The sequence below is a fragment of the Apis mellifera genome, linkage group LG6 (genome assembly GCF_003254395.2).
Source record: "Apis mellifera strain DH4 linkage group LG6, Amel_HAv3.1, whole genome shotgun sequence".
Lineage (NCBI taxonomy): Eukaryota > Metazoa > Arthropoda > Insecta > Hymenoptera > Apidae > Apis > Apis mellifera.
The window spans coordinates 16,286,524-16,301,211 of NC_037643.1; the positions used below are offsets into that span (position 1 = coordinate 16,286,524).

General features: G+C 24.1%; 1 protein-coding gene across 9 annotated transcripts in view; it reads left to right on the forward strand.

Annotated features, from left to right (window-relative positions):
- The window catches only part of Eif4g (eukaryotic translation initiation factor 4 gamma), a 41,163-nt gene that overhangs the window by 3,950 nt on the left and 22,525 nt on the right, over nucleotides 1-14,688 (forward strand). For 2 of the 9 annotated variants that reach the window (XM_026441108.1, XM_026441114.1), the window contains exon 1: nucleotides 11,385-11,754. In XM_026441108.1, coding sequence (XP_026296893.1) covers nucleotides 11,424-11,754 — 331 coding nt within the window. In that variant the 5' untranslated portion in view covers nucleotides 11,385-11,423. 9 annotated transcript variants of the gene reach the window in all.

Genomic DNA, 14,688 nt, shown 5'->3' on the forward strand with positions numbered 1-14,688 from the left:
TAATCATTTACTAGTTGGATGTGTCACGTGTGTCACGAGAGCACGATTCCTAATATTGTCTGATATTTTTCAAATGGTTAATATCAATTATAAAAGTATATTTTCTGTTATGTGCAAACAAATTTTGATAATATTTTATAGCAACAAAATATTATATCTATAATATTTTTTAATCTAAATATATTTATATTTATATTATGCCACTAAATGATCAATTTTATATATAAAATTTATCTTTTATTATTTATCTACATATTTTTATATAAAAAGATAAATTTATATATTTATATATATAATTTAATTTAAAAATTTGTTACACAAAAAATTTTTTCTTTTTAAATATTTTTTTTTCTATATTTTTATTATTTATAATATATTATATATTATAAATAATATACTGTATATTATGTTATTTATAATTTCAAATATTTGTAACTATCGTTTTCTGGAAAAATATATATTATAAATAGTTATATAGTTATCATAAATATAATTTCTAATTATGCTTTATTATAATATGCAATGAAAAAAATTGTTTACTATTGAGATTTTATCAAACTTGCCAAGGTTTTTGATTTTCATCTTATTGAGAAATGATTATATTATTATTATAAAAATCATTAGGAAATTGCATAATGCTTAGAATAAGTAATAAATCGAAAAGATATTTCATTACAATTAGTTCCTAAACATATGGTTTATATTTTCTAACCACCTGTTCAATTTTATTGGATAGCACATTCTTAAAATACATGTTTGTGATTATAACTCATGATTTAGCAAATATGGCACTCTTGTATCAACTTTAATCACATGTTTTAATCACATGTTTCTCAATAATTCCAATTTTCAAATACAATGTTTTTTTGATGACTAAATATTAATTTAATTTTTAAGTATATTCTTTTTCTATGCGATTAAGTATGTGCATATAATGTGCATAGAACAAAAGTTTCTGATATTTTTAATATTTATGAAATATTTCAAATTTTTACATAACAATGCTTATTCTGCAATTCAACATAACTTCGGATTGAATTTTTATAAATTTTATATAAATTTCAAATTATTATTATTCAAATTATATATTATAATTATTATACACGTTTATTTCGTGAATCTTTTATACATGTAATTTTTTCTTTTCTATAAATATATTAAATTTGATTTCAAAATTTTTTATTTTATAATATTTATTTTTCTATAAGAATGCATCGATATATCATATTTCATTTTCGTTTCCAATAGAAACTTAGTTATTTAGTCGTATTAAAACACTTGCGAACTTCCTTTCTCTTTCTATATCTTTCTCTTTCTCTTTCTATATATATATATATATATATATATATGAAATAATATTATATAATAATAATAATAATTTAAGCGATTAAATTATTTAAATACAACAATGGATTATAAACATTGATCTTGTTGATTTTTAATTAAATATTTTTTAAGTTCACGCTTAAACAAATCATTGATATTTTGATTGAATAACAAAATTATTCACTTGTTCAAAAGTGCAAAAAAAATATTATTTTATTATTCTAGTTAATAGCTTGAACAATAGAAAATAATAGAAAAAAAAAATATAATTAAATTATATTCATTATCATAGTATCAATTTTTGAATAAAAATTTATTTTCATGTAATTAAATAAATAATCAACTTAAAACTATAGATGTATTTTTCAATTATTTTCTACATAACATATTCTCTTTATATTCAACAAAATTAATTAAGAAAATTAGAAAATATTCGAAAGAAAGTTGATCGTCTTGGAAAGGTCCACGCGACAATAAAGATCATGACGAAGTTAAGCGATAACAAGTACGGTCACGTGATTAGAAGATAGTTGGGTGAAAGGTAGTAGACGTCTGTGCATCGATTCAAATCGAAGCCAAAGTAAACGGTGAACCTGCAGAAAATGTGCATTCCTGACAAGGCCGCTTGTACGAGAAAGAGGCCATCAGACATCCGGGGAGAAACTAACCGTACTTTGCTTGCTTCTTACTGATCTTTGCTCAACGACTATACCTATTCAACAGCCATGCTTTTACGATTGCACTTAATTACTGTTCCCTTCTTAGATTTGTCAAACCTTCCGTATACCTGCTTTTCATCCTCTCTATACCTGAGAATAATTTTTATCTTTATTTGTCCCTTGTCCTTGGAATTCCATCCAATAATTCTTTGTGTCACTGCAGAATATTTTACAGATCAGGGTTCACTATTATCACAATAAGGATTATTATAAACCTTAGCAAACCTTTATTTTTATCTGTAAGAAACTTTTATTTTTAGAATTTACTGATCTTTTTGGATTAGGAAGGAAATATTTTTCCTATCAAGATCCTATGATTTTTGGTTAGTCATGTAATTATTAGTACAAAAAATGACTATAAATATTAGAAATGACTTAGGATTAAAGTTTTAATGGAATGTATAAAATAGTTTGATTAATTTATTTTAAATATTCCACAAATATATATATATGCAATATTAAATATATATAATATTATATATTTAATATATTTAATAATTATAATATTTAATATATGTTATTAATACATGTTTAATACATATTATATATATGTAATATGTAATATGTAAATGTTTATTCTATATTAATATTCTATATTATTAATGAATGTTAATTTATGAAAAAAGAAGTTATTTCAATTCAAGTTTAATATTAATATTTTTTTCCAAGTTTTTTTTCTTGCATTATTTAAATGGATGACAATGAAATAAAAAAGAATTTAGAGAAACAAGAATATTGTGAAATTTTATAATCTATAAAACAAATTTTTTTTTCTTGCAAAAGTGAGCAAAAGTGAATGAAAAACTTACTTCATTCTGTGAATATATTTTCATATTTACACAAATCAGATCTATGATTTGTATCTAATTGAATCAATATTTCATTTCTTGCTAAATAAAATTTCTTTAATAAATATTTAAATCAAAATTATAAATAATTTAATATAAAAATATTAATTAGATTAATTTCTATATTTAAAATTAATCAAGTAAAAAATCAGAAAAATATTAACATTCCATAATTAAAATTATAGCATTTTAGTATAAAGAATTTTTGAATTTTTGTGTCGATATAGTTTAGTTATAAGACTAATTCTAATTACACATCCAATGCGTCCTTGCCAGCAATGCAGTAAAAGATTATGAACCAAAATGCGAACATCGGCTTTTAGGATTTTATTTTTCAACAGTTGTAACTATTTGACTCTTTTAACTTATATATATGTTGAAGAAATTAGTAAATTCTGAATTTTTAAAATATTTACATTTATCATTACACTTATATTTATAAACATTGAAATGAATTGTTATTAATCTTATGTATTTTGATTTCAAAATATGTGATATTTCATCTTTAAAAAGTTTCTAATTAATTAATGTAAATATAATATAATGTAATATAAAAAATATGTTATATGTAATTATCTTTTTTAATATTTTTTTATGCAATTTTTATGTAATATATTATTTCAATAATATATTATTGAATCATTTAAAAGTACATTAAAATATTCTTACCGAGAATTTATTATATAATTTATTCATAGTGAATTATAGCGACTTAGCATTGTGACATTTAACACGCATGTTGTATCGGTTGGTAAACCAGGTTTCGAACAGTTCCTGGTAGAAAGTGCACTTTTACACGTTGAATAATTTTTATATTGATATACATGTATTACATATTTATATCAATTACTAAAAATTATTTATTTTTAATAATTTCTTTTTATTTTATTTTTAATATTATTTAATTTTTTTTTTTTTATTTGAATCGTAATTTCATAATGGAAAAATAATTATTAATTTTTTTAAATTTAATTTTTTTGATCACCAAGAAAATATTTTTCTCAAAATTATCATAAACGTAGTATTAACATAACTATATATTTAATTTTTATTTTTATTATACTAAGAAATCTGTTATTATTAATATAATTTGATAAATGAATATATCAGTTTTCGATTTTTTTCAATCATTCATTTTTCTTTTCTTGAATAAAAATTTGCTCAATTTTAAATAAAAGAATAACTATAAAAACATTAAGAAAAATGTCAAATAAGTTCTTGAATTTACAATTATAGTTAAATTTTAATATAAATATTCTTAAAACTCTGTATTTCATTATATAATATAATACATATAAAAATCACTGATGCTTTTATATAGTGACACGAACAGTTTTATTTAATGTCGATTTCAATGTTATGTGGAATATGTATGTAGGATAAGATAGTTGCTTTTAACTTTAAATACAAATAAGAGTGTATATTTTCTAGAGAACTGTTTACATGGTTCGAAGATATTTTTGCGCGATGAAGTTGCAAAGAAAGAAAGAAATATATAATTCTTGGAAATTTCCGAGACAAATGAAGTATATGAAAAATACATTAACAATAGCGGATGTTATCCGTTTCGCGATAAGCGCAAAAATGTTCAAATATGAAAAATAAAGAAAAATAAATGAATACGTTAGTGAAATAATCCTAAAAAAAAAACTTATAAGATAAGTTATAAATAATAGATAAATTTTATTTTAAGAATCATGATAAATTTTTCACGTTAAATTTTTAATGCATATGTGTGAAACGTAATATAATAATTTAACAACAGAAATAGCACTTTTTATTAAAATAATTAAATATAATATATAATATATAATATTTGGTAGGTCTATTCATTTTTATGATTTTTTTTCTTTCTGAGAATATATAGATGATTTTCACTAAAAATTTATTTGTAATGTAGAATGAAAATATATGAATAAAGAAGAAATGCTATTAGATCAGTTAGTAAAATTGTTACTTCCGCTTGAGCTTCATTCGATGTAACTAGTAGAACATACTTCTACTGTGCAACTTTGATTTGAGAAGTTGGGATGTTAAAATACACATTCGTGATCGTTAAAAACATTTATACTATGTTTTTCGGTATCTTTATTATGCAAAATTTATTTGTCTTTTATTTTTTCATATCAGAGGCAATAAAATTTTAAATATTCAAAAAATTTTTCGGATTTAGAAATATTAAAAAGTTTAAAATATTAAATGTTATGTTTATATTTATTTGTTAATAAATTTATTAGTATTAAAATTATATAAAATAAAAATTTATTTTAGGATATAATCTTAAACTAGATGAAAAAAGAGATTGAAAAAAAAAAAAATTAGGATATATATTGCTAAAAAATTTTCAAATTTCTCTTTTTTTAAACAAACTTTTATATTTATTATATTTTTATAATCGAATATTAATTTCATATAAAGGATTTATTTCAACGTATTTTTTTTACCGACTGAGTAGGCGAAATTCGTTAAACTATGTACATACAGATGGCAGTACAATGTCATATTATACTTAGTATTTTTTACTTAAGTATTAAATAATACTATTTACATTATACGTACATTTTTTGTATCTGCTATCATGAAATTGATTAATATTTTTATTTTCTGATAACTTTATATATATTGCATGTATGATAAAAAATATCCATTTACTATATTATACATGTGATATTGAATATAGACTTAAAAGTAAATTTAAGAACACATTAAGCATTAAAATACACTTATATTTTTACTAGAATAAAAAACTATTAGAATAAATGATTACTTAATTTATTTATATTATGTATATATTATATAATATAATATTAGTATTTTGTTACCTATATAATATAAAAGTAAATGAATTATCATATAAAATTTATATATAAATTATGAATTTAAACTTTTGAAAATTGATATTTTCAAATAATACACACATTTATTGTGAAATTTTCTAGTGAAAATGCTTATAATTTATATTTATTCTTCTTAATTCTTCTTTTTCTCCTCCTCTTTCCTTCATCGATAGGTTTTCCGTTTTGTATTCTCCTGTATTCAGTGAGCCACGGTCGGGTCGGGTCCTCGCTCTTGACCACGACGTCTTTCTTAGTAGTTGGGTGTCTCAAGGGACACGAGTTGGTTTGTTTCAGGGTTAGAACGCAATAACGTAGCGACACTAAGGGTAGCCAGAGAAGGGGAAGATTGTAGGCAGTTGAATGTTGTGAAGAAATAGTGAAGGGGTTGAGAGGCGAGGTAAATTGAATGCAAGAGAGAAAGCGATATGAAGGGTAAAAGAGCGAGTTCAGTGAATATGCAGGGGTGGTAGGTCGTTGCCCGGCCAAGAGGGGGGGGGGGGAAGTCGGTAAATATCGACCCTCTCTTCACAGAGGAACTCTCTGTCTTTGTCCAGACATACGTTAGCTCGTATTACTCCTTCCCTCCGCATTCGCAACCGGCCTTTTTCCTCTTGCAAGCTTGTAACCTCCTACCGGACGCCCACGAGAGGCAGAGTACTACTACTGCTCTCACACCACAAGATCTTCGTGCTACCTTTCCAAGGTCAACGGCTTGAGGGCTCAAAGACCCCTGGAAACCAACTTCTATGGTTTGTGAACACCTCTGTCTACTTTCTTCTCGTTCCTTGCCTTTGTAACCATTTTATGAAATTTCTATAAAACACATATATATATATTTTTGACCAATTTGAAATACTAACGATTTTATATTTCTATCATCACTTTACCTAAAGAAAATGCATTCTTAAGAATATTACAATTGGAATCTAAATTTTTATTTTCCTTTTAAATTATAATATTCTGGATACGATTAATGCGTTTTCATTTGAAAGATTCAATTATCAGTGAATCATGCTGTATACTTTGGAAAAGTTCGCTTTCGTGCTTGCTTTCCTTGAATTCTTTTGGCAAGCATGAGTCAGTGGCTATGTTTTCTCCAGAGGACTTTGAACTACCATGTCTCGACTGGGTAAAATGTTTGAATCGAGACAAACGAAGGTTGTCAGAGGTTACTGGTCTAACTTCCCTTCTTTTTTGCTATTTAATCGTCTTTAATAAAAAATTTTGTACATCTTTGATACACAATTTATCTTTCATTTCTAATTCATTGCGTTCTTTAATTTTTTTCTATTTAAATTAAGTTAAACGATTTTTTTTTTATCATTTTGTTCATTATCTTTACACATTTAGTTTACGATTTTTAAATAAAAAATAAAGATTTTTTATCATTCTTCTGATATTTGTATGCAATTAAAATTTGAACATTAAATGTATTTTATTGAAAAATTAATATTTTTTATTAATTTTCTTATAATATAAAAATATTAAAAAAACTAAATTAAATTTTTAAATATTTTTTTCTTTTTAAATATGTTTTGAAATACATCAAGTTTTTTTATAATACATTTTTATTTTATTTATTTTATTTATTAAGTAAATACAACATTAAAATAAGGAATGTTTATCGAGATAAGAAATAATGGGATAATCAGAATTAGTATTATTAATTAATTTAATATATTAATAGAATATTTTGTTGATTGTATTTTCAATTTCGAATTCAAATTTAAATCATATTTTCGTTACATTTTTTTCTAAGATGTAGGTCACATAGTCCCCTTCTTGTACCTATCCTAGACAAGCGAATCTAGGCTGTGAGCAGAGTACCGGGTGCATATAGGTATCGATCGTAAAACGGCGTTGCTGCAGCCTGGCCTGGTGTACCGGCGAAACTGGGTTACCTACCTAACCTATACACATCATTCGCGGATCTTGTTCCTCATTTGAACAAAGTCGAGTACGCCTCTCGTGTTTCTTCTCTGTATTTATGCGTTCGTGCAGTTTCGCCCACGCATGGCATACGTTCGTGTATCTTCGTGACTCGTCTCTCTTTTCTTTCTCTGTTTGCTTTATCGTTCTGAATGTCGTTAAGAAATATACTATCTTCATCATCTCTTTTCTTCATCTATAATAATAATAGAAGCATATTCGCTGTAATATATGCATTCTATGATCACGGAGATGTTTTGATTCATTCAAATCAATGTTTATTATGGTGAAAAAACGATTTAAATTAAAAGATTTAATTTCACCTGCTTTATCGTGTTATTATTTATGTAGAAAAAGGTGTGATTCATTTTTTTTTTTTAATTTTTTAAAAAGATTTTTTGAAAAGATATAATTATTAATCATAATTCAAGGAATGTTAAATAATTAATATATTTATTTAAAGAAAAATTTATAACAGAGTTTCTTTGTCAGATGTATATTTCAATATATATAAGTGTATATATATATATATATGAATGATTTTAATACATAATATAAAATTATATTATTAATTCTTTGAAATATATAATGCATTAAAAATAATAAAGAATATTAATCAATCTATAAATATTTACATTAATTTTATTTATAAACATTTTTTTAAATTTTTGTGGAAAATTGAATTCGTGTGAAATAATATTAACATTTTTTAATGTAAATTTTTTAATATAATTATTAAAATTTCAATAATATTATATAAATATATAAATTATTAATTTTATATAAATTATATAATATTTATAAATTATAAATTATTTTTATTGTATTATAAATGCGCAAATAATTTTAAGAAATATTAATTCTATTAATTTGGTAGTAATAAATAAAAATTAAAAATATTATTTATTTATAATTTATCTTTTTATAATTATTTATTTATTATTTATCTTTTTAATTTGAATTTTTAAAAATTTTGAAATATTTTGAGAAACATATCTATATCAAACATATATGCGTTTGATTCTTGCGGTAATAAAAAGTGAATACAAATATACGGGTGTGACAAAGTTAAAGCGAATAAACTATACGTGCGCATGCACAAGGCTGCACGTCACCTTACCCTCAAGTGTTGTGGGGCTGCGCCTACTGCATTCATGCGAGTTGAAGGGTCTGCCGTGTCGACGTCCATTACGCATGCGCAGGGTTTTGCACTCTGTCCACTGGTCTGCGCACGCGGCCGTAGGTATATATCTTCCATTCGGTGTGGGTTTGACTACTTTTCAGGGCCGTAGCGTAACACGTGTATTTTACTTTTATGATATTTGAATTCTCAAATATTTTAATAAAAATGTATATAAAATAGTAGATACATACCATTTATTTGCATAATTTAAAATATATTTTATAAAATAATGTGAATCTTATTTGCTCTAAAAAAATAAAAATTTATTAAGAAAAAATATTTATAAAAATTGACATTTTAATATATTTAAAAATAAAAAAAGAATTTTTATTATGATAAAAATAAAATAATAAATTTATTCATTTAATTATTTTGGACAATTCATTTAATTATTTTTTTTTTCTGTATATAAAAAATAATATATAATTAATTTTTTGTTAAATATTATTTAAATATTTTATTTAGTAAAATTAAAATAATTCTATAAAATTTTAAATCAAATTTGAAAGGGTACTTATAAAATCACTACACAGTCCTGTCGCTCCTTAGTTGCAGAGCGAAACGGGTAGGGGGCCGCGGGTCGCGATTCGTGAGTCGTGTGAGAAGGACTAGCCTGCATCAGTCTTCGTCGCGTCCCTTGCAAAAGGGTACGCTCGTCTTCACATCATCGTTAATTTATTTCTCCTATTTCTGAGTGCACACGTTATATTGCTATAAACGCGTACGTTAAATATATATTAAGCTTCGATTGCAATATCGAATAAGTAAAATTCTTGAAAAAGGGTGATATTTTGGAACTTATGGTTTCCGAGAAAGAATCTCACGCAACCTAGGAACAACTTGACGCCGTTTCAATTTTGTTTAATTTAAAATCTTTATTTGAAGCACTTTTTTTTGAGCATATACGCGAGTGCTATTAAACATTCATAGTGTTACTAAAAACGTGCGTGCGTAGTGTTGCGAGTAATTCGCTTCTTTACCTGCGAACGCTTTTTTTTATCGCGTTCATAAATCTCAATACAGAGAAAACTACATAGAACGCAACTCGGTACTTTTCGGCACGCGGCCGAATACCTCCGATCATCAATCTTGAGACTTTTCTTAGTGATCCAATAGTAAAGAAAGAAGGAATATGTGAAAAGAATTTGGAGAAATCTATTGTGAATCAAAATCCTATACTGCTGGATTTCATTCGAATACTAAATCATTGGTGGACATAACCTGTATGTGTTCTGTGAACAGGAAGTTTCCCGTAGCAAGAGTGGGTGGTACGAAGAGGGAGACGCCGGTCGAGCCTTAAATATCGATTTTGGTATGGAAGAGGTACGATAGTCCGTCCGTTTCAACGTGTCTCTTACTTTTGTGTATCTCCACGTTAAGAAGTTTTGACAGTTGAATACTAGAATACTTCATCAAGAGGAATCGCGTGCATCGAACGAGACAAAAACAATATGGCGCGATATTCTCAAGTAGAAAATTAAATTTCATGTGAAGTCATTTTTGAACAATGAAATCGCATAAATAAATTAATTTATTCTATTTGAAAAATATCGAATGAAAATGTTGCTTTCAGATTATCACGTGTACAGACATTTCGTCTATAAAACACGTCTTAGGCAGCAAAATTCGATGAATATCGATCGATCATTTAATTAAATGTTGGTCAAGGTATTTTATTCTTTTCGTTTTAATATCTTACCAATGGAAATTTTTACACTTTTCAAAAATTTGAAAAGTTTCATTTCATTTCCTCTAGTCGTCAAGAATTTCTATTTTCAAGAATGTTTTTTCAACATTACTTATATTGAATATCTTAATATGTGAAATTTAAATATATTACTAACTAATCGAAAAATAAAAAATAACATTGTTTTGAAGATGAAAATTGGAAATAATCATATATGTACAAATAAAACAAATGTTATGAATATTTAAAGAAAATTGAAGATAAAAGGAAAACAACATTACTATTAATATTTTCAAAAAGATTTCTCGTGACTTCTATAGGGTGTATTCAATTTTCATGATGAACACTGTTCAATAAGACCCTTTGTTATATTACCGATCAAGTACACGATGACATCATGGTACTGCATTGCCGATTGAAAGATTCAAAGACAACGAAAAAAGTGTCGGTTAAAAATCGATGAATTTTTTATACTTAATACCATTGACCATTTGTTCATCGTGTTGAATCAATCGCTAATTCTGAGATCACCAACATAAAAAAAGAAGAAACGAAGAAAATAAAAAAAAGAAAATATTTGTATTTACGGCTTGAAAAATACGGCTTTTTTACGGTTACATATATTTTATATAAAAATATGAACGAATAAATACGTATGATCATACTATTTCAACGGTAAAAACGTTCAGAGATAAATTTATGCAATATTGTTTTTACCTATTAAATTTATAAATATTGCATATCCGAATCCTGATGCATTCGTCATTTAAAAAGATCTTAAAACCAATCTACGAAAACACTTTCTTTTGATCGATTCTTTTTTCTTGATCAACTTTATCGGCCAAGGCGTGTATCATTGACGCTGGATAAGAAGAAAAAGCTACATCAGGAAGAATGGTTTCGAGATATGGCGTCTCAAAGGAGGGCGCAGTGGGTGTAGCCGTGGGTGTAGGACCTATGCACTGTCTTTTACCACATTGTGGAGGGCCTCACCACCACCATCACCTTTCGGCCCCTCATCCACAAAATCCTCAGCCAGGTCATAATCACCACGTGCATCCGGTCCATCAACCACCACCCTCGCCGAGTCCCCACTTGAATCATCAGCTGAGCCATCATCAATTGACTGTTAACATTAACCATCTGAGTCATCAGCAGCAACAACAGCAACAAACCCAGCATCAACAAGCACCGCCACAGTATCGAGTCGTTACTGCAAATGCTAGTAAGTACAAGAACAAACAATGCAGAAAGAAAGGCAGGAGAGAAAAAAAACAATGTTGAAAATTATATTGGAAATCTTACAAACAATATTTTTTGTGTAATTATTACATTTAGAATAAATATTTATGATTTTTTATAAAATTATAAAACTAGTTAAAAAATAATGAAAAAAAAATAAACCTTTTATATTTGATGATATAAAAATTAATTTTTTTTTTCAATATGTATATAAAATACTGGAAAATAATGAACTACAATAACGAATATTACAAATAATGAATTAATTGTTTAAATAATAATTAAAAATTAATATTTTAATGACTTGTTTTCATTGATTATAGTATATGTAGAATCATTTTATTTTATAATTTGATTATCATTGATTTTTATCAACTTAAAAAAAGAATATTTTAATTATTTAAATTAGCAATTATATTTTATATAATAATTCATCTTGTAAGTCTGTAAATAATGGTAATTCTTACATTTTCTAAATGTATATATTACATATAAATTACATGTATACTATACATTACAATACTAACTAAACTAAAAAGTCAAATTAAAATTTGAATTTGATTTAAAAAAAATATGACTACTTTTGAATATTAATTAATATTAATTATTATTTAAAATTTATATTTATTGAAACTAGAATTTGTAAATTAAAAAAATATTTAAAAAATTAATGTATTGAAAAAATTTATCTTTTTAATTTATAACAGGGTATATATATATTTGTACATTTAAACAATTCTGATATAATCACTATTATCATAATTATATGGGAAAAATTTTTTCAAATTGATCTGAATATATAATTTTCAGTATCTATCCAAAAAAAATTGATATAATATTATTACATTATTCTTTAATATGCAAATTAATTAAAAGATTTATTTAATATTATTGATAATATTATTTGATTTAATATATAATAATTAATAAATAATTTAATAAGAAATTTTTTTATTTGAAAAATAAAATTAACTTAAAAATTTTGATAAAAAATAATGTAGTATTATATTTTATAAAAATATAAAAATTTAGTTTCTATTATTTATAGTTCTTCACGTTTTCTTTGTTCATCATCTTTATAAAACTTTGTCTAATAAATAAAATAAAAAAAGTTGTTTTTACTCATATTATTAGATATTTGTTTACATGCTTTTTGTTTTCATTTGCTCCATGGACATATATTTTTGTGACCAATGGAAGCATCGTCCCATTTAGATTTTGTGTTTTATTTACATTCGTTTTTAATTAAAAAATTTTTGTTATTTACTTAAGACTTAAGTTTTTATATTCTTAACAATGGATATGTATATTATGTTCAATTGCAATTATAATTAACTGAATCTGATACAATTATATATTGATTTGTAAAATTGTCTTAAATTCTCAGTTTTTATCAGTTAATCTACAATTTTTTTTTTATTGCATAGACAATATGTATAATACATATCTATGTGGCACATTTATGTATGTAGAAATAGATATACATACATGAAGCCCGTTATTTTCGAACACACTGGAGGTAGTTAATTTGACCTGGTGCCCTATCTGTCAGAAGTCGAATCATTTGCATCTATTTGTGGATAGACGACTAAGCTCGATTTATACCACAATGATTACAAAAATAAATTTTTTTAATATTTTTTATTTATAGCAATGATGATTATATTCTTAAATTGTATAAGTTTTTTTTTATAATTAGTCCAAAATGATTAATAATTCTGAAAATATCATTTATTTTAAGATTTTACATTAAAATTTTATAATGTAAAATATATATATATATTTTTTTCAATATTTTATTATCGATCAAAATTTTTCTTATCAGATGAATTTCTAAATTTTTAATCTTCAATCAATAAATTGTTCGATAATTTACGATATATTACTGTATCGATATATCGAATTGCATAGTATTTAGGTTAGTCCTTAACGCCCCTGGGCGGCATTGTAGACAATTCACGATATAGGTCAATCGATAAAATGCTTTCTACCTTGTACAGTCGCGGAGCTATGTTCGATTCTTTCCTCTTACATGACATGCCTCGTTACGATGACGCTACATTCTAACATTTCAAAAAATTTTTATCATTTAAAGAATTATAAATTTTGTTAAATATTTTATTCATTTAATATGGATTAATGAAGTTTGTTTAATTATTTTATTTATTTGTTATATATTACATATTATTTAATTATTATAATACAAAAAATTTTAATTTATATAAACATATACTATTATATAGATTCTTTTTATTAATATTTTTCAGCATTGAAAAAATTAGATATATTTATATAAAAATTTAATATTATATTAATTAATATTATAAAATAATTATAATAATATAATTCTATTTTATAAAAAATATTTTGAATTCTTAATTGATTAATAAAATATCCAGCATAAACTGTTAAATTTGTTAATAATCCATATCGTAAAATTCATTATGTAAATTTTTATTTAATGTAAATTCTCAAAAATAAATTAATATGAATTCATATTAAAAAATATTTATCTTTTAATATACGAAAGCAATAGCAGAAAAATTTAATGGATAAAAAAGAATTTCAATATTTATTATTAATATAAATAGAAATTTTATATATATAAATTATATCTTTTAATCTATATATATTTCGATAATAATATGTACTTTGCTCATAAAATTTAATATTTAAAAAATTTTACGAACTACAATTCTCTCAACATTTAAATATAGAAAGATTTATTACAACATTAATGATTGATTTCCGATGATAATATTTTTTAAAAGATCTTACTTCTATGCTTATCGCTTCACATGTTATTGTTCTTAGATTGGGTTAGCCACGTGGCTAAAGCGTGATCGTTCTAACCTCACTTCAACTTTTATATATATTATCTTCTTATGCATTTATAATTTTTTTTTATATTCTTTTT